Here is a 25,937-nt window from a genome sequence, read left to right on the forward strand (position 1 = left end):
AAAAAAAAAAAACTGTCCACAGTTGACTGTTCCTGTTATGGCGCAGCAACCGTTAGGGGTAAATCCCCCTCCCCCAACTGAAAGAAGATAAAAAATAACCTATGTACACAAGTATAAAGCTGGTGACAGAAGAACTGACAGTATCATTAGCTTGTTGCTTGGTGCCCAATGTACTTCCTATATGCTAGATTCATCATCCGGCTCCCATTGACAAAGATCGTCAGCAGGTATCCGATCCTTTAACCATTCGAGGATGGCATCTGTTCCTTTGGCAACAATTTGCCAGCGAGGGACACGAAAGCTATTACCCGCAACCTCGAATCTCTTCAGCGCCGATCCATTGCCCCAGTTCTTACTGCAGCCCTCGGCTCTCAGAAGGCCCAGCTTTGGTGGTAGAGAATTGATGTTATTATTGCTTACATCAAGAACCTGAAGGCCTTGAACTGCGTCAAAATCCATGCTATCAAAGCGGTTATCGGCGGCGAGGAATGTCATCAGATTTGGATAGGTTTGACGGGCCGGTGGAAGAGACCCACAAATGCGGTTATTCGATACATCTAGAAATGTGAGCGAGGGGGCTTTAAGATTGGCTAATAGTGGCTCAAGAGTGATTAAGCCGGTGGCACTCAAGTTCAGGATTTGGAGACTGGGTAAATCCAGCGACGTGGGAAAAAGCGAAGTGCTATCCAGTGGATTGTTTGAAAGATCAAGATCAGTCAAATTAAGCGCGAGCATACTGAGAGTCGGTGCCGGGATACAGCGTAGTTCATTATGTTGCAGGTAAAGACATCTGACCTCATGTGGGTTTATACGTTCCAGATGATCCATGTCCAGCTCTTGAAGATCAGCGTACGATCTGTCGAGGACTCCCCCGGGTTTGACTTGCCAAACGCCTAATTGAGCTGGGGCCTCAGGTGCGAGCGTAAATTGGGTTGCGACCGAGCCCTCTTCGTCATCGGTATCTTGTGGCTCTGGCTCGCACCGGTTTCGGAGCTCGCGCTTTAAGTCCTCAGTAGTCATATTAAGGTATTTTCGCTCCCTAAGAGGGTTGTTCGCAATTCGAAATGTGACAAGGCTTTCCATCAACCCAATTCTTTCGTCCAGTCTTGAGATGTTGTTCCCCGTCAAGTCAACGTTTCGAACGGCCTTCAACTCAGCGAATCCTTGCGGTATGTCTGCTATGCTATTTTCCTCCGCTGACAAACTCAAGAGTGCCTGCCAAGAAGAAACATCTGGCAAACACTGGATGCGGTTCATGCTGATCGCTAGAGTGTGTAGATTGGGGAGTCCGAATGTATCGTGATCAGAAAGCTTTGTTAGGGCGTTTCCAGTTACATTCAGATATTGTAAGGTCGAAAGCGCCTGTACAGAAGCAGGTAACAAAGTGCCCTTTAAACGATTGTTGGGAGCGCTGAGCTCTTTCAATGGAAGCTTGCTTAGGCCCTCGAAAGGCAAAGTGGACAGGTGATTATCACCCACGTTCAGAACTCGTAGGGAAGTCAGGTATGAAAGTTCATTCGGTAGCTCTGTGAGAGAGTTGCTATGTAGGTCAAGAACTTCCAGGTTGCTAAGATTCTTTATTCCGGCAGGGAATGACCCCTGCAGCTGATTCTTCGCTAGCTTGAGGTCCTTTACAGTCCCCATCTCCATGATGATCTGTATGTCTTCCAAGCTTAGCTTATTATTTGAGAGATTGAGGGTATGAAGACGCTGTAGTCGCCTGAAACCAATTGGCAGTGAGCGCAATAGGTTTCCGTGTAAGTCGAGAACTTCCAGCCCACCAAACTGGTTTCCCCTCTCGTCAGCATCTTGATCCTCTGTGTCGATGTCTGGGAAAGCGGAATCTGGAAGTTCGACGAACTCGTTGTCTGCAGCAATGAACTTGACAATGTCTACACTCTCATACCATCCTGTGACTGAGTCAGGGTCGAAATCATACATGGTCATGACTTCCTCTGGCAATTCTGCCAAGGACATGGCCGCAATATTCAAATGACCTGAGGTGCGACCTGCTTCGAGACGTTTTCGAAGGAGCCCTTTGTTCAAATCCTTTGGTCGCTGGTTGAATGGATCTTCAACACTTAGGTCATCCAAGGATGAATTCTGGGAGCTATCATTGCTCTGCATCGCTGCTTTCCGTGCAGCTTTTGCCTTTGCAATACTCTCCCTTAGTGCGCTCGATGACCTTGAAGTTTTTCTGGTCTCCATCTCAGATTGCTTCTCAAGGGTTAGGTTAAGGGTCGTGGCCTTAGTGGAGGGTGATCTTGACATTTCTATAGGCGCCCTTGAATTCTGATGTGTTTTCATCGGTGTCTTTCTCGTTTTCTTCACGTGGAGTGCTTCCTGCGTAATATTCGTATCAGGAATCTGTGAAAAAGCAGTGCCTGAGCTTCCACGGAGAGTTGACAGGGTATGCGTCGTATCTCTACAAGTGCTTGTCCTTGAAGTAAGCAGCTTCAATTTTGAAACGCTATCCGGGGCCGTCCCATCGTTTAGCTCGGCCGGTGTGCCGCCCACATACAGTGACTGGCGTGACCTTGAAGGGAGCCGCATTGCAGACGATGGGCGAGACAAGAAGTCCCCGCCGGTTTGTTGACGCGATGACGATGACCTAGAAGGTGATCTCGAGCAACTTGACAGCGCTGACGGCGGACGGGATGGAGAGCGCATGGGGCTGGTCCCATTAAAGAAACTAGAGTGCCTTGAAGAACCCGGTGAAGGAGGGATTTGGGACAACGTCTCAATTGTTCGTTCTGACAGTGAAGGCCGCGCACGACCTCGAGTATCTGCATCGTCAACTGATATATCAGACCCATGCCTGAAAGATCTAACCATTGCACTATCTGTTTCCGACTTTCCGCCATCGCTCATTCTAGTCTGAGAGACATCCCTCTTTTGTGGTTGGCCATTCTGAGGTTTTTTTGGCACCGAGTATTTAGGTAGCGGCTTTTTAAACAATGGTTCCTCTGAAGGCCTTCGAAGCCTAGCTGCATCGATGCCAGTATCTGTCCGTAGCTTTTCGCGAGATGGGGAGGGCTTAATCGATTTCGAAGCGGTAGACGTCGGGAGCGGTAGCCTGGAGGCTAATCGAGGAATCCCACTCGGTCGGGCCGATAATTTCTGTTGCTTATCCATATTCACATCACATAAAACGTAGTCGGCTTAGGTTGTCTATAAGCATGAAGCAAGTTTCTGCTATTGGATGGTGTAATGGTTTCAAGAGCGGAAAATGAGTCTCATGATGGTTTTTGTGTGGGTTAGGGGAAAACACAGGACAGCAGAAATTCTCAGCTGACACAATGCTAGTAGGGTGTAATGGGCTGAGGTGAAAACGTTAAGTGGACAGAACACAAAGTAATACTCAGCGCAACGTGTCTTTTTCAAGGTAACTCCTATCAATTATGTGATAGATTATATGATTCAAATTATAGCCATTGTTTACGAAGTAGTTGGTGCCTGGGGCCACGATCCATATAAACTAGCCAAGTCATTTATGTGATTGGTGAGATTCTCCTTCGGCATCCCGCCGACGGAACCATCATGGACCGAATTAAGCCTGTAGGGCCCTATTTCACTATGGACACGAGTACCAGAGGTGCAACTTGAGGCAAGATGTTTGCATGCCTTTACGGAGCGAAAACAAACCACCACTACTGACTGTTTGCAGACCTTCCACAGTATACTAACGGACTCAGTGTACAGAGTACAGAGCACCAATTTACCAATACTTCTTACCACAGTCGGGTTCATTCGCCTACTTATGGTTACGTACATAGTAGAACGTGGGCTTTGCACAGGGTACCGTGTTTTCTGACGGGTTGCGTCTATGGAGTACATTGGGCTTTGGTCAAACAAAATCTATGGAGTATGATACAGCCGAGCCATAGACAGCCGTTTATGACGGCCATATACTGTGTACAAAGTGCTCCTTACCACTGCCACATAGACGGACGAATGTCAACCTCACAGAAAGACTGCTCCATCCTACGACTATTACAGTGGCCTGAAGCCTCGCTAATACGGTTGACTGGCAGCAAGTGTAATTTCTCATTCTATGAGCACTGCCTTCTCATACATATCAACCCACAATCTGATATACTTCCTGAGACAAGCACCGAGCCCACCATGAATTGATTGGTCTTCACACGAATCAAGAGAAGGGGGGAAGAAGAGAAGGGTAAATCTTCTCGCTTCTTTTTCCTCTCTCTCTCTCTCTCTCTCTCTCTGTATGTGTGTGTGTGTGTGTGTTAGACAAACGGTCGTCTGAAACGCTAAGCTTGGTCTTGTTATGTTTGCGGGGGAAAATGGCCTGGAGTACTTAATTATAATCTTTGCATAAGCTCACGAAAACCCATAACGAGTGGATAGAGCAGAGCGTAGGTCACTATATACATAATAAAATAGTAGTACGTGTGTGTTGATCAGGTTTCGCAACATCTTGAATATTAGACACAGGCCATCTGCTTGCCTACAGTAGCTTATACAATCGCAAAGTAGTCCAGGCCCGAGTCACTGATGATGGTCCATCGGCAGCCCGTTGCCTCAGTTACAACCTTCTGGACCCATGGGGTACAACTTCTGTTTACTTCCCTGGAGTGCATGATCTCCACGCTAACTTCATCTGGAATGGTATATCTTAGCGCGCGGCTGGGCTCACGTGGATGCAGAGCATCGAAAATAATTGGTTGGAGCAGAGCCATCGCAAGCGACCTCCCAGCCTCCCGATGTGCGAGACACCCGCCGCTTGCAACATCCTTAAGGCATCAAACCCTCCACGGTGCTCCTTGCTCCTTGCATCACATCTACCCGTTGCTTTATTCACATTCTGTCTAGCTCCTTACTCCTGTCATATCGGTACAGAGACTCCCATATCTTGCATTGCTGTTCTTCCAAACTGGGCGCCTTTCTCAAAGAATTCGTATCCTCCTTGACTTGGACGTGTCTGCACAGCCCTATCACTGATAAGCGGACCGAGCGAGGTGGGAGTCGCATAGTGTCTGTGCGACAAACACATCTACACCCAATTTCCCGAAAACTTTAGCTTCGATTATTATTTACAAGGCCCGTATCAGCCGAGCTGGAAACAAGTATTCCCTCGATCAGTTTAATTGACGTACACACGGAATACACTACCTCATTCCCGGTATGCGCTTGATCGCCCTACAGGGATCCCGTGCGATTTATCAACCCGGCCATTGCTAAGAAAGAAGCAGTGCGAGGATATATCCCGACGGTTTTACTTGACTTATCTTGCCGTTGTTCCTATCATGCCACGAGACCCCAAGCTTCAGCTCTCACAGTGTTCTTTAGCGCCTCCGGCAGAGATCTCTGGCCCGGTTAATCCCAGTCGGCGTACAAGTCTCTCTGTTTCTCCGGATATAAGTGTAAGAGCCGAAAGCCACACATCGCGCTCTGATAGAGGAAAGTTCTTTTCACCTCCGTCACTACCATCATCAGATATGACTCCTCCTCCATCATCGCAGATCCCTGGAGCCCCTCTTCGACAATCAAGGTCTCGATCTAGTTCATACCTTGCATCTCCGCCTGATATTGAGAAGACCCTGTGTGTCGCTTATGGGGCTTCCGAGAACCTCCCCGCTGCTGAAGAAATTGATACTGCTGACGAAGCCAAACTTCGTGCGATCGCTAAGGAGCTACTGGGCGTGGCTCAAGAAGCTCGTATGTCAGCGCTGCACTTTAAGTTGCAGAATAGTCTACTATCATTCACAAGCAATGAAGCCATCAAGCGCGCCGAAGTTGAACATAAATTGGCTAGAAGAGAAGTCGAGATTCTCCAGAGCTCTGAATATCGCCGTCGTCATTCAGAAACTAAACCGCTACAACAAATTGCCAATGTGGAATTAGAACTTGCTCTCAAACGTAACCAAGAACTGGAGAGGGTCAATGCTACACTTGACCGGCGGCTTCGTCGAGCGAAGAAACTTATCGACCAGGAGAAAGTGAAGGCTGATAGACTCGGGGAAGAAAATTCTTTGTTGAAAGGCCGTATCAGGGATAACCGAAAGCATCTTTCCTTGATGATTGAGCATGGTTCATTGTCTCCCAGTCCACAAACCGAGATCCAGACTCCTCTTAGAAAGTCTATCCCTCACTTTGCCGATAATAGCCACCATATGACCAGCGATGATAACCATAACCCTTTCGCTGCTCTTCTGGCGGCGGACCGTGTTCTAAACAGAGAGTCTCCAAGTGCAATGTCCACATCAAACCAGAATGCCACACAGCAACAGATTGACAGTCACAATGTGCGTGGTGCGCATCCACTGCCTTCTCTTCCTATGACGCCGTCTCGGTCTAGGGTAGCTCAGCAAGAGAGTCAGTACTTCACTCCAAACAAAAATTCTCAACACCAGCGTCGGGATAGAGACAGCACTATATCAGCATCCGACACCGAGGAAGCCGAAAGTGAAGACGACGCTCCTTCCCACGCCGATTTAGTGTCAACAAATATTTTTCGCCATAGCCGTTCAGACCATCAGAATGTTACGAGAGTGGCAAACGCCCCTAAATCGAGCACTTTACTTCAAACAACACTCTTCGGTCAGATTAGAAAATCAGGAGTTGAGCGTCCCTCCGGCAGTCTCAAACGCAAGGCGAGTTTTAATAGTGTGGCCTCGAAGAAATCGAAAGCGGAGGAACGAGTGGGTCTCGGTATTGACACATGGAACAATAACAGCCGTCCATAAAGTCTACATGTGCATCTGGCTGTATTTCCTGATTGCACATAAGTTGGCAAGCTGCGGTCGGATTGCGGATCTTCTTGGTTTGGGGCATCCTTTTCTTATCTAGACGTTTTTAATTGTCCTGTTTGCCCTCCCCTCAGGGACAGTTACGAATAATGATATGTAGATGATGGGGTGGATCGGTGTTACTATGGCGCATTTTTCGTCTATTTCATTTCTCTTGGTTTCATTGTTGAATCTTCAGTATATTGAAGTCCAGAACGATTCTACGATTCGTATTGATTAGTAGGCTTTGTACTCTTTCAGAAGATCTCAAGCTAGGTACCTAGCGATAGATAAGATTTAGTTCTACCCCCAATCAATAGCACTCTCAATGCGAAACAACTAGAAGAACACATTCATCCGTTACCCCTTCCCTTGCTCGTCAGGTCTTTGTTCTTTCTTTTTCTCCTTTCCCTTCTTTGTGTTTTTCAGGCCTTTTTTAGTAGGTAGAAAGCGAATATGGAATACTACTGGTGCATGCCAAAGACACAGATACCGACTTAGTAAGCATTAACGGGAACTGTAAATGTTCGTTCATTCATGAAGATTGACTTGATTACATGTTTAAAGAGGATCCCGGCATCTAGTTGAAGCCAAAGCACTTATGTGGACAGTAGATCATTTGGATAACTACTTAAGAGTCCTGTGTATATTCAAATACAACCTGAGTGCTGCTAATGGTGAAGTGAGGTATCAAGTGACAAGCCTGCCAGGTCTGGGACCCTTTCCAGATTTGGTAACCAGGGTAGGGCTTTTCGCTAAGCGAGACCGGCGCGGCTCTGCGCGGTTGGCCACACCAAAAAAAGTTCCACCCATTATTGAAGAGTCGTTTTGAGATCTGACCAGCAACCACCCACGACGACGACGACAATCCCGGCCTTGATCACCGTCCGTCACAATGGTGCGTTTATCTGACCCCTCGCTGTTTTCAGTCGTTCTGCGATTCAACAAATCGAGTTCGGTATTTTCGTGGGTGAGAGCAAGTTACTGATGAATTTTGGTGATATAGGCGATCAAGCACAACAACCAGATTCTCAACCAGCGTGAGTGAACCCGAGTGAACGAGTTTTCGGCATTTGATGATCGAGGATGGAATTTTCTGTTCTGTGGGACAACGAACTGACGAGTTCATTATAGACTTCCGCAAGGACTGGCAGCGTCGTGTGCGCGTGCACTTCGACCAGGTACGCAATCGAAATTATTACTTCCATGAATCACATTATGAACGACATGTTTTGATCGTTTGGAGGATTGTCTGTGGTTTGACTAACCTCTTCCCATTTTATAGCCTGGCCGCAAGCACCGCCGTCGTGAGGCCCGTCTTGCAAAGGCCGCCGCTGTTGCTCCTCGTCCGGTTGACAAGCTGCGTCCCGTTGTGCGTTGCCCTACCGTCAAGTACAACCGCCGTGTCCGTGCCGGTCGTGGATTCACTCTCGCTGAGCTGAAGGTAAATTTGTCCCCTTTGCTGGATATAGAGCGGGGCCCTGGTGATGGTGCTGTTCTACTGGCTGGGTTTCGAAGTTGGATGGAGGCTTACACGGGACTTGCTTGAAAACCATATAGGAAGCCGGAATCCCCAAGAAGCTCGCTTCTACTATCGGTATTGCTGTTGACCACCGCCGTGTCAACTACTCCAAGGAGTCGCTGGTCGCCAATGTTGATCGCCTCAAGGACTACAAGGCCCGCTTGATCCTCTTCCCCCGCAAGAGTGGTCAGTTCAAGAAGCTTGACTCTTCTGCTGAAGAGGTCAGCGCTGCCAAGGCTGCCTTCGCCGCTGAGGGCAAGACTGAGGGCTATGCCACTCGCGCCAATGCTACCCTTCCCATCAAGAACCTCGCTGCTGAGGAAGCTGTCACTGAGGTCAAGCGTGATGACCTGCCCAAGGGTGAGGAGGCTGCCTACCGCCGCTTGCGTGAGGCCCGCAGTGAGGCCCGCCACAAGGGTATCCGGGAGAAGCGTGCTAGGGCTAAGGCCGAGGAGGAATCCGCCGCCAAGAAATAAATGTGATTCACAGTTAATGATGATCGGGTCTATTTTCAAGTCGGGGATTAGTGTACTGTGGCATGGCGTGGCGCCCCTTTTCTCAATTTACCTTTGTCCTTAAAAAGCTCCGAACCTTCCGAAATGCAAATGCCCAAATTTTCACGTTTCAAAGAAGGGCCCACTCCGAGTTAGGAATGTATGCTATGAAGCTGCATCTTGGTCCATCAGAGTCTGGTCGCTGGGTTCGTATCGAACGACATCCTTCGCGGTTCTTCGTTCAATTGCACCGGTGGCCTAGTCCTCGTTTGGAGGCAGAGAGCACGCAAGATACTATGAAAGGGTAACCTGATGCAGGCACCAGTAGGCTAGTTCAATGGCGGAGATGAATATATGTACACTGGATTACAACCTGCGTAAACCTCTAATTTCAGTCACTTTGAGTTCCCGGGCTCGGTAGAAGCTAAAAATGTGTTCAAGACGCGATCCATCCGCTGATTTACAGAGGGCCAGACGCTATCGTTTTAAGGATCAACCAGTTGTCAGATCAGCTGGTTGATTCAAAAACCAATTCAAGCCAATTTCAGAGACATAATGTAGTCACCTTTTTGCCTTTACTTTGAAAACATGTTTTTCAGGCTCATCATAGAACAAGGCACCCAAAATATGCTCGGCAGCATGTACTATGGCATCTGTATTGATATCAAGGTCTGCGCCTATTCGTCCGCTCTGTTTCTCGCTCAAAATTGTGTGAAATAGTCTTTTGACATCTTGTTCCACCTTGCTTCCCGACCTGCCATTCATCATGGGCGGCGCAGACACACTGACTCCCGGTACCAACCTGGGTTCACAGGCCCATTCATCGATTGTTAGTTCGCAAGAAAAGTAGGCTCGAAGAGACTCTCCACCTTTGGATTCGAATAGCATCGATGTACGCTCAAGGTGTGGTAGTATTTTGCGTAGACTCATGTTCGAGAGAGAGCGCATATCGGGGTTTTGGAAGTCGTCTAGCTTATCAGTATCCCTGGTTGTCCCACGACTTCTGATCAGTCCTTGATATTGGCCTTCTAGCCGCGACCATAACTGGGCACGTGATATTAAAGCTTCCCAGTACCGATTTATGCCCCAGCATAGACCCGATAAATCCAACTTCAAGAGGGGGTTCGCTAGCCTTAATTCGACCCACTGGCGCAAATATATCGGTACTTTGTTTTCAATGTCCACCGGTACCGATATAGAGAGTATAGACTGTGTTTCTGGATCCGTTTCGTAGTGGATGGATAATTGGAGTTGTCTAGAAGGAAAGGGCCACGGGGCAGACAGTTCTAGGATATGTTTTTCCAAATGCATGTCTGGATCCGAACCGCAGTAAGTATTTGAATATGCTTTGAGTTTCAATGGCGCGAATATTGTTAGATATGGTTCAGCTTGAGAAAGTTTATCAAGAGCAAACGGATTCGGCGGAGGATGCTCTTCTGACGTTATTGGAGAACACTTCGTAGAAAATGGAAGCAACGTCGAAATGAAAGAAGATATAGACATATCATATGGGTTCGTCTTTGCGGGCATTGCCTTGATGGGATCTTCACACAATATTGACCTATTCACTAGTCAGGTCAATTTTCAAATGACTGGACATAATATACTTACACAAGTTTGCCCATATCTAGTTCTGTATCATCGACATTGTATCTTGAGCTCCTCGTCCAATTCTCCAATTCAACGATGTCATCGCGAAGTTGCTTTATCTCGGTGGCAAGTTGCGTTGTCAATCGCCGTTTTTCCAAAACAGGCTCCGGAAATAGTCCTTGGGCCATATTTGAGTTTGACACCAGTAGATCTTCGTCGCCCTCTCCATACTGAACGTTCCTAAGCTTAGAGGGGCTCCGTTCTAGATAGTCAGCGGTTCGTCGTTTCCCCCAGCTACCATGCTGCATAGTCGGGCTGCTGCTTAGTAGTCCTTTTGCCCGTGCAGGGGGTCTTTCTAGGCCTAACTGTGTTGGGGTTGGGGGTAGATCAGGTTCTTCAAGCCCTTCATGCAAGTCTGTATGTGAATTGGCTTCATCTGTTGCGTTACTCAACTCAGACGCTAACTGGTCGTCTGGGCTATCGGGTAGTCCACGATCCAACTTATTTCCCCGGGTCACTATTGGAGTCTTGAATGACAGGTCTGAAGGAAGAATTCTCCTCGATACTCGCCTCGGAGGTGCTGCGAACGCTTGAAGACCGCTTAATCGCCTACTTGGCGAGCTTCTGTCCAGCCTTAGGCTTGCATCTGAAACCAGCGAGGGTCTAAGGGCTTTTCTATCGCGTAACCCAAAAGCACTCGTTTCAGCTTCGTTCATAGGTCTTTGTGAGCTCTTCTTCGATGAGTTGCTGGTTACGCGCAGCGGACTTTCCGGTCGCGATCGCGCTAAGCTTTCTCTTGCTGGTTCTTGATGTGATGCGCGATCGGGCGGGCGCTGTGCATGAGGTTGCGGGTCCATTGGCGACGTGTTGAGAACAGCAGCGCTACACTTGTTTCGTGCCGTATGATATGATGATAGATGCCTAAAAATGTATAGATACCCTATATGCCAATGTGGATCCTCCACAACCACTTTGGGGATTCCGTCTTTGTCAAGAATTGATCCTGAGGATGCGATCTGCAGACCTTGCGATAAGCATACATCGTGAGACGCCATTCATATGTTTGCATTGTTTGCAGAATGACATACTGTCTGCCTCGGAACTCAAAGAGCACTTCCCTCCCCAGCGTTTTTCCTGGTAACCTTCCGGCACTACAGAGTTTCTCTTCATGGGTAAAGGGCGTTCAGTGTTCAAAATGGCACCCCGCTTGTCAGGCATGGGTCACGTTTTACCTATAAATCAGGCGCGCTCTCTCCATGCATCAGCACTATCTATTGGACGATATGCACCGTTTCCCTCTACCCGACGAACAGCCAGCCATGCACATACCAAATCCCAAGATACGACAGCATACTTGAACAATTTAGAACCCCCTCAAGCACATCCATTATCGGGGTATTATCATGACATTCTTTCATCTCGCTCCCCTTACAGACGTCAAGCAAGTTCCTCGCGTCCTATTTCTAGAGGACTAGATGATGAGCCGTCAACATCTTCGAAAAATGAGCCTCACTCGCCCCAGGATAAGATGGCTATTGTATTTGGCACTCGTCTTGCTGGCCCCGGTCGCTCTTCACGGTATAATCCCGGTGCGACGCCATCAGAATCTACGTGGAAAACTATAAATGGGGTTGCTATACCACCGAGGCCAGAGGAACCTGACAATTGCTGCATGAGTGGGTGTGTACATTGCGTCTGGGATGATTTTCGTGATGAGATGGAAGATTGGGCGGCGAGAGTAGCGCAGGCTAAGGCCAAAGGCGCTTCGAAAGGGCCGACTGGGGGTTTGCTCCACACTCCCAGGGCGGAGGTTGCTTCTGCGAGCACTAGCATGGATGACGATGGAGGCGGGAGTGAGACAAAGTGGACTATCCCCGATCAGGCAGACGATCTGTTTGCCAGCATCCCAGTTGGGATTCGAGAGTTTATGAAGACGGAGAAGAAACTGAGGCAAAAACACCAGCACTATGAAGGATCATGAGCATTGACTTATCATTATTTTTGGTTTTTATTTATTTCTTTCTTTCTTTCTTTCTCTTCTTTTGTTTGACCTTGTTCCCTAGCGCATACCTCGTATTGCTCGGGCTGGGGGTCGCTTCTTTCATATTTAGTGAGACCATTATATATAGAGAGAAAGGTTAGATCTAGATGTACATACACACATGCAATGACGCTACGAACTCGCTAATGATAGAATCAGCGTAATCTAATATGGTATTTGGCTATATGCGCTTTAATTGTGTAGTTAGAAGAATCGAACCTGCACGATATTCGCGACAGTACCTACTAGGCAAAGTAATGATTGAATGAATTTATGCCACGCCAAGGCCAATCAGGTCCATGATAATTCACCTTAAATAACCCCAAAACATAAAAGTATACTTTATTTCAACCGTCCATCTTGACCCTGTGTTTTCTTTTTCTTTCTTTTTACCCGACCCCCTCAAAAGATATACTCTATCACATAAACCAAGAAAATGGCTATATGCGCCACTATTATCTCATGAATCCCCTTGATGCGGCGATCAATACGTAGTAGTATCGCATCTTCACCCGGCGTGCGGCAATGCAAAGCTATATGGTACAGCCTTCTACCTTTTATTATACATGCAACACACCTTCGATGTTAACTATTACCCTGTCATAGATCATCAGACATTTTTCGTGCTTTAAAGATGGTCCTTCACAAATACATTTCGCTCCTCTAAACCCGACGCGACCTTCCCAAACTCGCAACATCGCAACTCGTCGCTACACCACAGTGTTACCTAGCATTCGAACTAGAAACCTGGCTACAGGGGTATGGAGGTCACCCTTGGAGCTGAGACGCCCGGGACTTCGCGGTGCTCTTGCCCCCTACTGTATGACCAGGACAAGATCCCGAAGCCAGGAAAGGAGCTCTGTAGCTGAGAATGGGTCAGCGTGTGACGACAGTGGTTTGCTTTAGAGAATTCCCGACGTCAATACAGCTAGTGCTGTAGACGAATCACAGTATGTTAGTGATGCTCTTCCCATAGAGGAAGACTATAACGGTTTTGGAAAGGTGCTCTTGCGGTCTCCTAAGCCTGTCCTACATTCTGAATTTGTTCAAAAAGGGTTAATAAGGCTCAATTCTCGATTTGTTAGCCGTGACAATGACAAGTTCGATTGCGCTGTAGATTGCACCCTTCAGCATACATCTATAATTATAGCCACGTCCGGGACAGGAAGCTCGAAGGTAAGGTACGATAAATGATAACTCGAATTAGCTGTCTAAGCTAATTTGTGTTAGTCTTCAGCAGAACTGCAGGCCTTGTTGGCCTTGATCTCAAGGCTCCATACAAGTGGCTCACTGCAAGAGCTCAATGAATTAAGAGAAGAATTGCAATACATGAAGCTCCATATAGACGAAGACATGTTTATTGTCATGTTTAGGGCCTTGAGGGATCTAAAATGTGCCCGCCACTTTTCCACGGCAAAGTGCAGTGGAGGGCAAATAGGAAGTTCTATTTCCACTTATCAGGAGGGTTTCAATGAGCAAAACAAAGTTGATAGCTCATTGGGCTTGCCTATTGGTAGACTGTGGAAGCGTCAAGGAAGGTTACCGATCAGAAGAAGAAAGGATGACATACTTGACCTTATTGAGAAGAACACGTATTCTCTCATTGTAGCAGATACTGGTTCCGGAAAGTCAACACAAGTGCCCCAGATGCTGCTCGACGATGCTATGGTCAAGGGCTCTGGAAGCCTATGCAAAATACTCTGCGTCCAACCTCGCAGAATAGCAGCGACTTCACTAGCTAAGCGGGTTGCGAAAGAAAGAAGGGAATCACTTGGATACTCCGTAGGGTATCAAATTCGATTCGACTCTCGACGTCCCACAAGACTGGGCTCAATCACGTATTGCACAACAGGTTATCTCCTGAATATGCTGCATTCTGAGTCCTACCTTGTGTCTTTCTCCCACATCATACTCGATGAAGTTCACGAACGAGCCCTTGACCTCGACCTATTCATGCTTTTTCTAAGAAACTTCGTCGATCAACGCCGTGGCCTAGGGTTACATGCACCTAAGATTATTGTGATGAGTGCAACTCTAGACGTGGGCCTCTTCGCTTCATACTTTCAGAATGCTGTCGACGACGGAGGTCGCTTGCCTGCTCCACATCTTTGTATTCCCGGTCGCGCTTTCCCTGTTGGCAAACATTACCTAGGTGAAGTCATCGAGTCTTTGTCTGGGTTCTACTCCCCGCGAGCGCTATCATTGTTGATCGATGAACTCTAGACAGCAAAGTATCTCAGAAGATACAACCTTCTGCCAGTGACAAACCGCTCGAATTCTGACAAAGAAGGGATCGATGGGGACCAGCATTTGCAGGATTCGATTTTGCCACAATCATCTTCATCCATATTTCGAGAAGAAGATCCTTTGATACCCCTAGGCCTCTTATGCGCCGTTATCTGTTATGTGTTGTCTAGTACAAAGGGAGGCTCTATCCTGGTCTTCCTCCCAGGCTTACGTCACATCATGGCCGTTGAAAGTGCCGTCCGAAATCATGGAAAGATGCTAGGCTGTGACTTCTCTGATTATAGTCGATACAAGATCCTGCAGCTCCATTCAAACCTTCCCGATGGTCAAGAGAACTTTTCAGTCCAGTTTCGCGGGCTTGTCGCCGAGTTATCTTGTCTACTGATGTGGCCGAGACTTCGATAACTATTCCAGATGTTAAGTTTGTCATTGATATAGGCAAGGTAAATCAAAGGATTTATGAGCCACACTCAAGGTCAACCCGGTTTGCATGTTGTTGGATTAGTCAATCCAGCGCTGCTCAGCGTGCAGGCAGGGCTGGTAGAGTCCAAGCAGGAGAGTACTTTGCTCTTTTTACGAGGGATATGCACAATTCTTTCCGTATCACCAGATTTCCCGGAATGATGCGGGAGGACTTGCAACAGACTTCTTTGCAAGTGAAGCGGACAGTATCGTCTGCCTCTATTCAGGACACCTTACGAGATTCCATTGAACCCCCGGACGAGGCCAAGGTGGACTTGGCAATTAGTAACCTACAACTCTTGAGAGCGCTGGATGAGAAAGAGGGGCTTACCCCCCTCGGAGTCCTTCTCTCAGAGTTGCCACTTGACCCTTGCCGCGCAAAGCTGGTTTTGTTGGGGGTTATATTTCGCTGTCTTGATCCGCTTCTCATTATTGGGGTAATCGGGGGCGACCAATCTTTGTTCTACTCATCAGCAGACCAGGAGACACGTAAGGATGCGCACAGGGCTCGTGTAGAATTTTCACGAAATACCTGGAGCGATCACCTTAGCATGGCCAACGCATTCAGGGCAACCCGTGAGGTCTGGTATCGAACGGGACGTGCAGCCGCATTTGAGTTTGCAGTATCGAACCATATACACTTTGATCGCGTCTATGAAGTGCTACAGGTTGCCCGTCATATGCTTGAGATCCTAGCTAAGAAAAGGATTATTTCCTGCCATGAACACCTGGATGAGCACTTCCAGTTTGGAGGTGCCAGCTTGAATACCAATTCATGGCGTACCCCACTTATTAAAGCTCTGATCTTTCATGTCATGTATCCCAATCTTGCAGCTCCTTCGTCAGCTTCGCGCAGGCGTTACTTTACTGAGACAGATGAGATGACACACATGTCACCCTCTTCTGTCAATTCCACGGAGCGACCAAGGAGCCTGTTCATCTTCAATTCGAAGAACAAGCCTTCTTCGGGGGAAACGTATTTTCTAAAGCAAACTTCACATGTCACGCCGCTCGCCGCTTGCCTCCTGGGAGGGCGACTGCAAGGAAGTGGGCGCAGAATATGCATGGACTCATGGCTGGACTTCTTAGTCCAAGCCAATGAAGGGACGGGAGGCGATCGTGCAGCCAGATTATTGATTGAACTTCGAAAGACAATACAAATGGTACACCAGCCATTATATCCCGTATGTAGTGTTTGGGGACATCAACTAACACCTGATCACTAGGCATTCGGTGCAGCTTTCCATTCCTTAGGCTCTCTAGAAAACTACCAGCCCACCAAAGACCCTAAGTCTACCAGGTCACACGACATACTCTTCAATATGATATCTGAAACCCTGATAGATATCCTTGATAGGGATAACGATCCTGTGTATTCCAAGCGCGTCAATACAGCGACACAATGGGCATAATGTGAATGTCTGTCACGACAATTATTATGGCCTATTTGCGCTCGTTTTTGTGACTTTAGTTAATTTTCTTGTAATCAAAGTCTACATACCATAATAAAGTGTACATATACAAGGACTATAGTACTAGGAACCCACTGAGTTGACCGTATAGGCAGAGCTTCAATTGTCATTAGGCGCCAAGACATACATACAAGTAACCCCACGAGTTGAACAGAGTAAGCGGTGGGCGTTATGCCGCGTCCTTCCGCCTCGCTATCGCAAGAAAAGTTGGGTGTACTCTGTAGATAGGACCAAAAAGAAAGAAGAGCAAGGGCGAGGCGGGATAACCGACACCATGTCTTTATCCAAGACAGAAACAGATGTCATATTGAACAAAGCCAACGTTGCGTTAGCACGCAGCCAGCGACTTGTCGCCTCATGGCTACCCCCGAAGACTCAAGAAGAACAAGCCAATACAAAGTCTGAGGAGGAGTTACAGCGAGATGAGGATGAGGTTTTCACAGCTGTGCCGGAAACGTAGGTCTTACTCTATGTCATGCTTTGGAGAATAATATTCCCTCTCCCCCACCCCCCATTCTTATTCATTTATTTAATTATTTAATTATCTCCCCCTCCCCCCTTTTTTTCCCTACGTAATATATGACTAGCGCTGATTGAATGATGGCTACAGTTTAGGTGTTGGCGCACCCCTTCCCTCCAGAGCAGCAGATGGAAGTTGGAATCGCACTGAACTTGACTCCAACGATAAACTGCGGAGACAACTTCTTGGGAAGAATTACAAGAAAATTATGTCCGAGAGGAATGCAGCGGCGGGTCGACAGCCGAGCAGCATGGGGGGCTCACCAGGTGCTAGCTCTGCTACGAATCAGTCCCAGATTATAGCGGGCAAAGCTGATGACGACGATGATGATGAAGGACGAACGGCCTTAGTCGGGAAGAAGGGTCCGACCAAGAAAAGAAAAGCGGAGTCTAGCCCGAGGACTCTCGACCCCATCGTCACTGACAACGACGATCGTGGGGATCGGGTTGATCACGGTGGAGATGGCGAGGATGAGACATCGGTGAAGCAAGGGGAGTCTTTATCACAACAGCCATCTCGACTGAAAGGCAGGAGGAAAGCTACAAGTTTCTTAGATGAGATTCTTGCTGAGCGGTCAAGGAAGAGGAAGAAGAAATAAACTCGTCTCCTTCTCAGGCTCTCATGGTCGAGGACTGGATTTCAATATACCCCGTATATCTGCTTGAAATACTTTGACGATACATATACAATATACAATAATAGAATTATATACATACTTGTAACCTCACATAGCTTATTTCCCTGATCTGGAAGGGCCGGTCCCACTGTTAGATCTACGTATACACTCGAGTATGAGCACCTAGATATCAACATGCATTCTCGGTTCTAAAGAATATCCAAGAACTTTTTGGCCCTACCAACTCGAGGGTGTGTGATATACGGCAAATGAAGCCTAGGATGCTGGCGTCAGCAACGCAGCCATAGTATGTCACATGCTAACATCCACCCTTGATGTTACACAGATATCTATGCTGGCGGAAGAGTAATAAGCGCCACCCTAAGTTTGAGTAAGAATGGTTGGGACGTCCGCAGTCCCAAAAGAAGTCAGATCGCCAAAGAATTGTGTGATTGTCAGTTCACCAAGTTTTAGACAATTAGAAGAATCCAGATAATACGACGAAAATCCCAGGATATGCAGCATTGCAAGTTTAGCTTTTCGCTTGTCTCTTTGTTTCCGGAATGCACGCCAAACGGGAAGGTCGAAGCTGAGCCAGTAGTTGATCCTTAGTGTTATTTTCGCCGAATGTCAGAGACTCTAATAGACGCATCGTTTAGCGCGAAGAGCACCACTCAAGTAGGTACACCAATGTTCATCTACTCCAGACGCTTTCTTTTTCGATCCTCGAGCGTGGTATGCTGATCCTCGTCGGGTCTTTCAGCGGTATCAGCCGGATTTAGCAACGAATGAACATTGCTAGCCATGCTTGACCGTCGTGTTGCAGGTAAAGAGGTGTCATGCCGAGCGAACCTCGGTCCCAATGTCCAACTATTATCAGTGGTAGCTCCGGAGTTTGTTTGGTCGGTATTCAAAGGAGGAGTAGCGTGACGCGAGGTATCCTGTAGACGTCGTGGTGCTCCCATCTCATACTGTGCTAGAACTTCTCGAACCTGCTGGTCACTTGAAGTTGGGGTTCGATGCGGTGACGGAGACCAGGGAGCTGTTGCTGTACCAGGCTGGTGAGCAGACTGGAATGGTGACACGCCAGGGGGCGGCCAGCCATGCTGCCGAATGTCTGCGGATGTATGTCGACGAGCCAAGTTTGGGCCCAGCGGGGAAGAGACGGATGAAAGAGGATGCGGCATCGGCTGTTGTGGGGGAATAACTGTTGGGACCTGCGGGCGGCCATAAGGTGGGGAAGAATTTGCCGCGCCAATTGAGCCATATCTACGAGGCGATACAGCTAGATGTGAAGGAACAGGTGGCCGTATCATGTTAGGTCTGGTCGCATCCATCACCGAAGGCCGACGACTGTCTTCCTGTGGTATTTGACGCGGAGATAGAGGTGGACCTGGATCAATCGATACAGTTGGGACGTAGGGCTGTCGAACAGATAAATACGGATCAGGGGGATGCTCGAGGGCTCGCACGCTGTCGAGGTGCTTTTCCAGTTCTGCTTGCATGCTGGATACTAGAGATTGTTAAAGACCATTTGAAGTCCTGGCAATTCGTTTATGTGTATGTTGTATTACTACTCACCATCTCTGTACAGGAGACCTTCCCGGTCTGGAATCATACCTTGCAGAAAGCGCGAGATTGAATGTGTCCACTGGGGAGCGTAAATAATCAATGATGAATTCAATTCAGAGGTACGGAGTGAAGACATAAAAGGCGTGAGACTTACATGATAGCACCTGCTCAAGCTCTCCGCCATGGCTAGGCACCTTGCATTGAGTGCCGCATTGCCTTCCTCAGCACGACTCAAGCGGTTGTGCATGTCGTACAGTGTATGCTCCAGATTCATCAGGCGAGCTTCAGTGGCATCAGGGACCGGTTCAGCTGGTGTGCCAGGTTGGGAGGCAGCGGCTTTGTGGCCCGGAAATGAGTCGCGATGGATCAACGCATGTCGAGACGCTCGCCTTTTGATCTCCCGTAACCCAATCAGATCACCACGCTTGAAATTGCCATTCCCGTGTTTAAACTCCCAGAGTGTCGAGTCTGGTGATCCAGTGTGGAACACATCGCTCACTAAGGCACTCCATATGAGCAACAGACAAGGGACAAGACTCATTAACCAAACAGGTAGACATACCTTTGTGAAAGCCGTACATGTTTAATTGCCTTACGAACGACGAGATATTGGTATGTTTGAAGTATTGACTAGTGGTTAATTAGCTATAAGTGAACTGGTGTAGGGGTCTGGCACGAGCGAAGGACGAACGAAAGGACTCTGGAAAATTCAGAAGTAGGTGACATGACGAAGCTGTCGTTAGTGTTGGACCATGAAATTAGATGTTGGATACTTGGGTCCTCTAGCATACTGTCAGGTACTATCAGCACGGACTCACTTGAGAGCATCTCTAATAATATATTTGGGGCAATCAAAATGTCACATTTTGCGAGGGGACGTACTTATACAACTTATGAATAAAGGCAGTTTGCACGACCTTGGGCTGCTGGGCTGCAGCTGCAGCTCCGATGGCTTGGCTAGGCGCTGCATGATTGTGCACATGTGCAGGTTCAGTAGAACCATTGGAAGTGGTTATATTATTTGCGCCCGCTCGATCATGGTCGGAATTGTTGTGAACCGAAGGCCCAGCTCCCGTTGCCGCTGCTGAAGCAGGCGGAGTGACATCCATGGGATCACCCATCGGTTGACCGGAAGATGGAACGGATGAAGAGAGAAGGGGGAGCTTTCGTGTCCTGCCTGGCGCATCTGTAGCGCCAGAGACTACGGTATTTCTAGACGGCGGATCGGCGAGACCGCTCATCTCGCGAGGCGGAACAGGGGAAGAGGGGCCCGGCCAAGGGCCGCAGCAGCGAGACGTGAAACAAGATCGCGACTATTTTTGCGGAGAGTGGAATGGCGTGCCGATAGACAGCGGCGTAAAATATGTCGGCTGATGGTCGCTCGTGGACGACAGGTGAACGTAGGAAGGCTGGATGGTTATCACGGTGTCTGGGCCAAGAAGGCGTTGATCAACACTCAGAGGGTCTCCGCTTTCCTTCCGAGAGTCATTGCGAGTTTGTCCTTTGATCTATTGGTGTCAATGGGGAAAAGTTTCTGTATCCCCAACACTTAATTGTTAAATGTCTCTCTCCCTCTCTCTCTCTCTCTCTCTCTCTCTCTCTTTTTAAAAGAAAAGAAATGAAAATGAAAATGAAAAAAGAAAACCCCCTTTTCTGCGATTTGATTGGTAGATTTTGTTTCGTTTGATTTCTTTTTCTTCCTCTTTCCTCCTTTTAAGTTTCGTTTTCTGTCAACTAGAGATTCAAGGTATGGGTTGAGCTCGCGATGAAAAAGGGATAGAAAATTCGATCGTAAAGACGTGGTAAGAACTTCGCGGCAATATAGATCTGCAGGGAACAGCTAGTTGTTGAATAGCTTCTTTTTTTTTTCTCATGGGCCGGAATTGGTCCTCGGCGGAAGACAGCCAAACGGGGGCGGGAGCTGCCGATTGATTGTCTTTGTTCCTTTATCGAACTTGCAAATCGATACTGTCAAACATATAATAATGATAATTCCAACCCTATTGTAAAAGCGGGTCGGAAGATTATAGAGGTACCTAGGATATGGTCGAAGGTGAGTCCTAAAGAGGTAGGGAAGAAGAAGAGGAAAAGAAAAGGGACCTAAAGGCGCTGATTGAAGGAGAAGCATGCATGGATCACGGGAAGGCCTGGAACAATTAAATGCACGGAGCCGCAACCCTGAACAACCAACGCACCTCTCAACCTGGAATGCCATAGACAGTCTAATGAACATTGGCTTATTATTTCTTCTGCTTGTTATGCGTTCCTTCATGACACTTTAGAGCCTCTTAAATGTGTGACTTATACCTCTCTCTCTCTCTTTCTATAACTCCGAAAAAAAGCAGTGGCCAACGACTACTATGGATCCTGAAGTACAGGATATCCTCACCCGGTTCAAGCATTTAAAGTCTACCTCTGCTCGCCGAGCTTTGTATGTAGAACAAAAGAAAGGCGAAATAATGAGAATCGCTTCCCAACCGTATTCTAGTAAACATAGCTAATTCTTGATACCATAGGTACCATCTTCTCCTGGAGCAGATGCATCCTTATGAATGGCGTGATGTGCGTGATCGCATGAACCAAGTTTCCTTCCAAAAAGACATTCTAGGCAGTTTACCTACCGAGGTTGCTGTAAAAATTTCCAGGCATCTAGATTTGTCAGAAATCCACATTTTCCGAAGAGTATGTTTACCATAACCTTATATTTAGTGACCGATCTCCCCAGACTAACATTATATTGTAGGTCTCCAAGCGATGGAATTTTCTGCTATCCTCTAGGTTATTTCGCGATGCTGTGTGCCATCGGTATGTTGGCCACAACTGCAGGTCCATCGCGCTAGATTCTCCAGATGCATTTACACAATATGCCAAGCAGCATATTCGTTTGGAGCGCGGGCAACCGATCTCTAAGGTCCTTAACCGTCCATATTCTCCAATACTAGATGCGACAGGCTTAGTTAGTCTTGAATTTTCGCATGGAAGCTATGCATGGATTGAAGACGCGATAGTCTATGTCCATAACCTCCACTCGAATACGATGCAGAGCTTCTGCACAGACAACCGGGATCCATTCACTGCACTACGCATTTCTGAATCCATTGTAGCAGCGATAACACTGCATGGGTAAGTATAGATGCATCCGAATTGTGCCTCACCTTTAACATATGTTGGCTGATGCTGCAGGTCCATGCTCTCCGAGACTCAAGGTTCTGTCATGTCTGGAGCCTCCAAACTAACGATTCGGCGTATTTCCGGCTGCCATCGCTACAATGGAAGTACTTTGTTGTTCGCGGTATGAACGTCGCCATAGCATACAACGGCGCCATAGCCAGCGGGCCAGACTGTATTATACACTGGCAGCTTGACTGCCGCGTTACTCGTACGTTTAATATTGCGAACAAAATAGCATATTTAGACGTGGACCCTACTTCAAGTACTTTGATCACAGTTCACCTCGAGAAATCCGTGGACCCTGATACTCTCATGCACACCCATTGTTGTCCCGCCATATATGCACAATTACGTGTCAATAAATATCCATTCAAGGATACTGTTGCCGTTCCGTCCCCATCTTGCACCGTGGCACTATCCTCATTTGCAGACCCAGCTGGGCATGTGGAGATAGATGATGCTTTGTCCTTAGCATTTGGAAATGCAATGGGGATCTTAACATCCGAACGAGGTGGTCGTCTAGCAGAAACGCCCGGTGATATTGCCGCTATTACTTACAATCAAGGAACTGGCAGGGTTAGCGTAAATGTGGTGTCTGCAGAGAACACGCCATTCATCCCTTTATGCATGACATCTGTTGATAGTAACATCCTCTACTATGTCAAGAACGACAATGGTAAACCGGAGATCTGGATTTCCAATCCAGATGCCAGAATCGCCCACCGCCCTGCCAGATGGATCAACCCCCAGTTACCTAGGGAGGCGTCAAACAGGGTCTATTCTCATGGTACTCATTTCATGCTTAGAGGAGATCGTGACTTCATTTTAATGGTTGATCAGAATGGACTGAAGGTTTGGTGTTTTAACGAAAACATGAATCTATCAAGCGCAATTCCATTATAAAGAACCTAAAAACACTACAAAACCAACAAGCCTGCTAGATCGCCGCCGGGCTTTTTGTTTTCCAGACACCCGCTTTGTATTTGTGCCTCATAATAAGACAAATTATCCAGTATTGCAAACGTACAGCCTTGCCTACACGGTTAGTAGTATATGTGAAAGATCCAGAGCTTCCCAAAAACGTCTCCAGCTAAATGAGTAATGAATACATTAACAAATGAAAATAAATCTGGAAACAGACGATATACAGGACTATCAATGAATGCTCTATAAAATTCCTCCCATGACTTTCTCATGATTACCTGATATCAGTCCTTCACAAGTAGGCCTCCTTATTACTCAGGTTCAGCAGCCCCATCTGCCGTGTAGAAAATTCAGTTAGCATAGAGACTTAATGCGCATGACCGCCGAATCATCTTTGAAGGACTGCTTGCTCTCTTCGTATAATTGAGTAAGCACCTTCACTGATGATGTCCCATCTTCCCATATAAAGTAATAAAATGCAAATTCAGAGCGGAACACCCACATGTGGAGAAATTTGTAAGGTTTTAACACGACGCAGAGCTTAGATACCAAGAGTAAACTCGACACCCACGTCGATTTCACGGGCCATCTTTACAACTTTCGAGAATTGAACAGATTTCTCAGCGGCATTCTGAAGGTCCTCGATGGAAAAGATCTTCAGACCAGACTCGTTCAGCTGTGAGAAGTATTAGCATATATGGAAGCTACCGCAGCAAGAAGGGAAAAAAGAGGATGGAAAGGGGTAAAGAAATGGGCTCGGGATTGCATGCATACCAGTTTGTGAGCCTGCTCCATGTTGGTACCCTGCAAACGCGCAACAATAGGAGTGCGCAGTCCCATCTCGTTCACAACATTGATCAAGCCTTGAGCAATAGCATCACAGCGAACAATACCGCCAAAGATGTTGACAAAGATGGCTGACACCTTGGGATCGCTGGTAATAAGTTCGAAAGCAGACTTGATGGCAGCAGGGGTAGCACCACCACCAACATCAAGGAAGTTGGCAGGGCTACCACCGTTAAGCTTGATGATATCCATAGTAGCCATGGCGAGACCAGCGCCGTTAACTAGATCTGTGATTAGCATAGAAGAGACGAGCAACACATTGCAGTTCTTACCCAAGCAGCCGATATCACCATCGAGTTTGATGAAGTTCAATCCGTGCCTACCGCACTTATTAGCATACATCAAAGCTCGCGCGTAGGTTATAGCAAATAGCATACTCAGCAGCCTTAACCTCATCGGCGTCTTCTTGGGTGGTGTCTCTCCACGAGAACACTTCCTTTTGTCTGAAGTCTGCGTTGTCGTCAAAGCCCAACTTGGCATCCATGGCCATAACCTGGTGGTCAGAGGTCTCTGACAGAGGGTTGATCTCGATCTGAGTAGCATCCTTCTCCATGAAGACCTTGTAAAGCTTCTGAATTGTGTCCTTGGCCTCCGGAATGCACTGCTCGGAGAAACCGAGCTCAGTAGCAATCTTGCCAGCAATCTCATCAGTAACACCGACATTAATGTCAACGGGGGTGGTGATGATGGCTTCGGGGGTCTCCTTGGCAACGGTCTCAATATCCATACCGCCTTGTGAGGAGGCGACAATGACGGGGCTCTGTGACTGGCGGTCCATGAGAACGGCTAGGTAGAACTCACGGCGAGCGAACTTGCGCTCGCAGATATACACAGCGTTACAAAGACGGCCGGCAGCACCGGTCTGCTTCGTAATGAGTTTGTGTCCGATCATTTGGCCAGCGAACATCTTGGCTTCCGTAGGTCTAGGGAGATATTCTGTGTCAGATACAAGGAACCAAACCGACACACCTAAAACCGGGCCAAACTCACGAGTAGATAACGCGCACGCCGCCCTTGAGACCATTATCAAAGCTACCCTTGCCACGGCCACCGGCAAGAACTTGAGCCTTGATGACCATGTCATCATTGCCTGACACCCTGTGTCTTAGCAAACTGCGATGTATAAGGACGAGGGATTAAACCATACCGAGTGACTTGGCAACAGCTTCGGCTTCCTCGGCAGAGTAAGCGACCTCGCCCTTGGGCATTCCTACACCATACTGTGTATCCGATCGGTTAGTTCTGAGAGACGAAGGGGGGGAAATCAAGACATTCGGTAGTTCGTACCGACTTGAGGAGCTTCGCGGACAGATGTTCGTGGATCGACAGGTTTCTCTGTTGCTGGCAAATGCGAGATTGAACGGAAGACTCCTATGGGAAATTCCAATGTCAATTAATGTGCTGTTGTAAGACTCGAAAGTTTAGGCGAAACTAAGGAATCTCACCGTCGCAGCTCTGAAAGCTGCCGCAATTGGCCTGCTGCGCACGAACTTGAACATGGTGAAAGTGAATAAAGAGGGGAGAGGGTTCAAGAGAAGCTCGTTGAAGGGTAAGAACGGGGGAAATGACTAGTAGAGTCCTGAATAGCGGCGTTTTGCCAGGTGGTGTTAGGGGCTGATGGGGAAACAGCTTTCTTTTTTACGGCCGCACTCCTCGGGATGATACTGTCTTTTGCCTTGAGTACGGTAGGATCAGGGTCACCTGATAAGCC

General features: G+C 47.7%; 10 protein-coding genes across 10 annotated transcripts; 6 read left to right on the top strand and 4 right to left on the bottom strand.

Annotated features, from left to right (window-relative positions):
• Positions 1-7: 7 nt before the first annotated feature.
• BDV38DRAFT_257381 (uncharacterized protein) lies at positions 8-3,331 on the bottom strand. The gene has a single exon (XM_032055612.1). It carries the CDS (start codon positions 3,133-3,135, stop codon positions 178-180), a length of 2,958 nt encoding a protein of 985 aa, XP_031909808.1. The 5' UTR covers positions 3,136-3,331; the 3' UTR covers positions 8-177.
• Positions 3,332-4,729: 1,398 nt separating this feature from the next.
• BDV38DRAFT_257382 (uncharacterized protein) lies at positions 4,730-7,026 on the top strand. Its single transcript, XM_032055613.1, has 2 exons — positions 4,730-5,143; positions 5,214-7,026. Exon 2 carries the CDS (start codon positions 5,268-5,270, stop codon positions 6,705-6,707), a length of 1,440 nt encoding a protein of 479 aa, XP_031909809.1. The 5' UTR covers positions 4,730-5,143; positions 5,214-5,267; the 3' UTR covers positions 6,708-7,026.
• Positions 7,027-7,409: 383 nt separating this feature from the next.
• BDV38DRAFT_180645 (60S ribosomal protein eL13) lies at positions 7,410-9,037 on the top strand. Its single transcript, XM_032052075.1, has 5 exons — positions 7,410-7,647; positions 7,756-7,789; positions 7,884-7,930; positions 8,035-8,193; positions 8,310-9,037. Exons 1-5 carry the CDS (start codon positions 7,645-7,647, stop codon positions 8,745-8,747), a joined length of 681 nt encoding a protein of 226 aa, XP_031909810.1. The 5' UTR covers positions 7,410-7,644; the 3' UTR covers positions 8,748-9,037.
• Positions 9,038-9,326: 289 nt separating this feature from the next.
• On the bottom strand, positions 9,327-10,543 carry BDV38DRAFT_274071 (uncharacterized protein; the record flags this gene model as incomplete). Its single annotated transcript, XM_032057783.1, has 2 exons — positions 9,327-10,326; positions 10,377-10,543. 2 exons carry the CDS (start codon positions 10,541-10,543, stop codon positions 9,327-9,329), a joined length of 1,167 nt encoding a protein of 388 aa, XP_031909811.1.
• Positions 10,544-11,366: 823 nt separating this feature from the next.
• On the top strand, positions 11,367-12,398 carry BDV38DRAFT_257385 (oxidoreductase-like domain-containing protein). Its single transcript, XM_032055614.1, has one exon. The coding sequence runs from the start codon at positions 11,524-11,526 to the stop codon at positions 12,334-12,336; it is 813 nt and encodes a 270-aa protein (XP_031909812.1). The 5' UTR covers positions 11,367-11,523; the 3' UTR covers positions 12,337-12,398.
• Positions 12,399-13,749: 1,351 nt separating this feature from the next.
• Positions 13,750-16,331, top strand: BDV38DRAFT_274073 (P-loop containing nucleoside triphosphate hydrolase protein; the record flags this gene model as incomplete). Its single annotated transcript, XM_032057784.1, has 6 exons — positions 13,750-13,924; positions 14,006-14,370; positions 14,464-14,600; positions 14,637-14,985; positions 15,039-15,127; positions 15,179-16,331. The coding sequence occupies 6 exons, from the start codon at positions 13,750-13,752 to the stop codon at positions 16,329-16,331; spliced, it is 2,268 nt and encodes a 755-aa protein (XP_031909813.1).
• Positions 16,332-16,851: 520 nt separating this feature from the next.
• On the top strand, positions 16,852-17,695 carry BDV38DRAFT_286512 (DUF3245 domain-containing protein; the record flags this gene model as incomplete). The annotated part of the gene is made up of 2 exons (XM_032060687.1): positions 16,852-17,033; positions 17,188-17,695. The coding sequence occupies 2 exons, from the start codon at positions 16,852-16,854 to the stop codon at positions 17,693-17,695; spliced, it is 690 nt and encodes a 229-aa protein (XP_031909814.1).
• A 465-nt stretch (positions 17,696-18,160) lies between these two features.
• On the bottom strand, positions 18,161-20,840 carry BDV38DRAFT_180783 (HSF-type DNA-binding-domain-containing protein). The gene is made up of 6 exons (XM_032052076.1): positions 20,168-20,840; positions 19,977-20,075; positions 19,848-19,915; positions 19,440-19,783; positions 19,295-19,364; positions 18,161-19,226 (listed from the first exon to the last, which is right to left on the bottom strand). Exons 1-6 carry the CDS (start codon positions 20,524-20,526, stop codon positions 18,412-18,414), a joined length of 1,755 nt encoding a protein of 584 aa, XP_031909815.1. The 5' UTR covers positions 20,527-20,840; the 3' UTR covers positions 18,161-18,411.
• Positions 20,841-21,511: 671 nt separating this feature from the next.
• Positions 21,512-23,808, top strand: BDV38DRAFT_180864 (F-box domain protein). The gene is made up of 4 exons (XM_032052077.1): positions 21,512-21,716; positions 21,802-21,967; positions 22,029-22,408; positions 22,492-23,808. Exons 1-4 carry the CDS (start codon positions 21,646-21,648, stop codon positions 23,357-23,359), a joined length of 1,485 nt encoding a protein of 494 aa, XP_031909816.1. The 5' UTR covers positions 21,512-21,645; the 3' UTR covers positions 23,360-23,808.
• Positions 23,809-23,921: 113 nt separating this feature from the next.
• Positions 23,922-25,725, bottom strand: BDV38DRAFT_274076 (succinate--CoA ligase (GDP-forming) subunit beta; the record flags this gene model as incomplete). Its single annotated transcript, XM_032057785.1, has 7 exons — positions 23,922-24,056; positions 24,155-24,545; positions 24,604-25,149; positions 25,217-25,316; positions 25,374-25,446; positions 25,514-25,597; positions 25,672-25,725. The coding sequence occupies 7 exons, from the start codon at positions 25,723-25,725 to the stop codon at positions 23,922-23,924; spliced, it is 1,383 nt and encodes a 460-aa protein (XP_031909817.1).
• Between the last annotated feature and the right edge of the window lie 212 nt (positions 25,726-25,937).

This window comes from Aspergillus pseudotamarii, assembly GCF_009193445.1.
Source record: "Aspergillus pseudotamarii strain CBS 117625 unplaced genomic scaffold BDV38scaffold_62, whole genome shotgun sequence".
Taxonomy (NCBI): domain Eukaryota; kingdom Fungi; phylum Ascomycota; class Eurotiomycetes; order Eurotiales; family Aspergillaceae; genus Aspergillus; species Aspergillus pseudotamarii.

Excerpts from the sequence above, each read along its gene's own strand:
- BDV38DRAFT_257381 (XM_032055612.1), bottom strand. The coding sequence starts at position 3,135 with ATGGATAAGCAACAGAAATTATCGGCCCGACCGAGTGGGATTCCTCGA.
- BDV38DRAFT_180645 (XM_032052075.1), top strand. Across the intron at positions 7,931-8,034 it reads TGCGCGTGCACTTCGACCAG|CCTGGCCGCAAGCACCGCCG; the intron begins GTACGCAATCGA and ends CCCATTTTATAG. Across the intron at positions 8,194-8,309 it reads TCACTCTCGCTGAGCTGAAG|GAAGCCGGAATCCCCAAGAA; the intron begins GTAAATTTGTCC and ends AAAACCATATAG.
- BDV38DRAFT_180864 (XM_032052077.1), top strand. The coding sequence starts at position 21,646 with ATGGATCCTGAAGTACAGGATATCCTCACCCGGTTCAAGCATTTAAAG. Across the intron at positions 21,717-21,801 it reads ACCTCTGCTCGCCGAGCTTT|GTACCATCTTCTCCTGGAGC; the intron begins GTATGTAGAACA and ends TTGATACCATAG. Across the intron at positions 22,409-22,491 it reads GCAGCGATAACACTGCATGG|GTTCTGTCATGTCTGGAGCC; the intron begins GTAAGTATAGAT and ends CCGAGACTCAAG.
- BDV38DRAFT_180783 (XM_032052076.1), bottom strand. The coding sequence starts at position 20,526 with ATGAGCGGTCTCGCCGATCCGCCGTCTAGAAATACCGTAGTCTCTGGC. Across the intron at positions 19,916-19,976 it reads GAATTTTCCAGAGTCCTTTC|TCAATACTTCAAACATACCA; the intron begins GTTCGTCCTTCG and ends ATTAACCACTAG. Across the intron at positions 19,227-19,294 it reads AGGTCTCCTGTACAGAGATG|TATCCAGCATGCAAGCAGAA; the intron begins GTGAGTAGTAAT and ends AACAATCTCTAG.
- BDV38DRAFT_257385 (XM_032055614.1), top strand. The coding sequence starts at position 11,524 with ATGGGTAAAGGGCGTTCAGTGTTCAAAATGGCACCCCGCTTGTCAGGC.
- BDV38DRAFT_257382 (XM_032055613.1), top strand. The coding sequence starts at position 5,268 with ATGCCACGAGACCCCAAGCTTCAGCTCTCACAGTGTTCTTTAGCGCCT.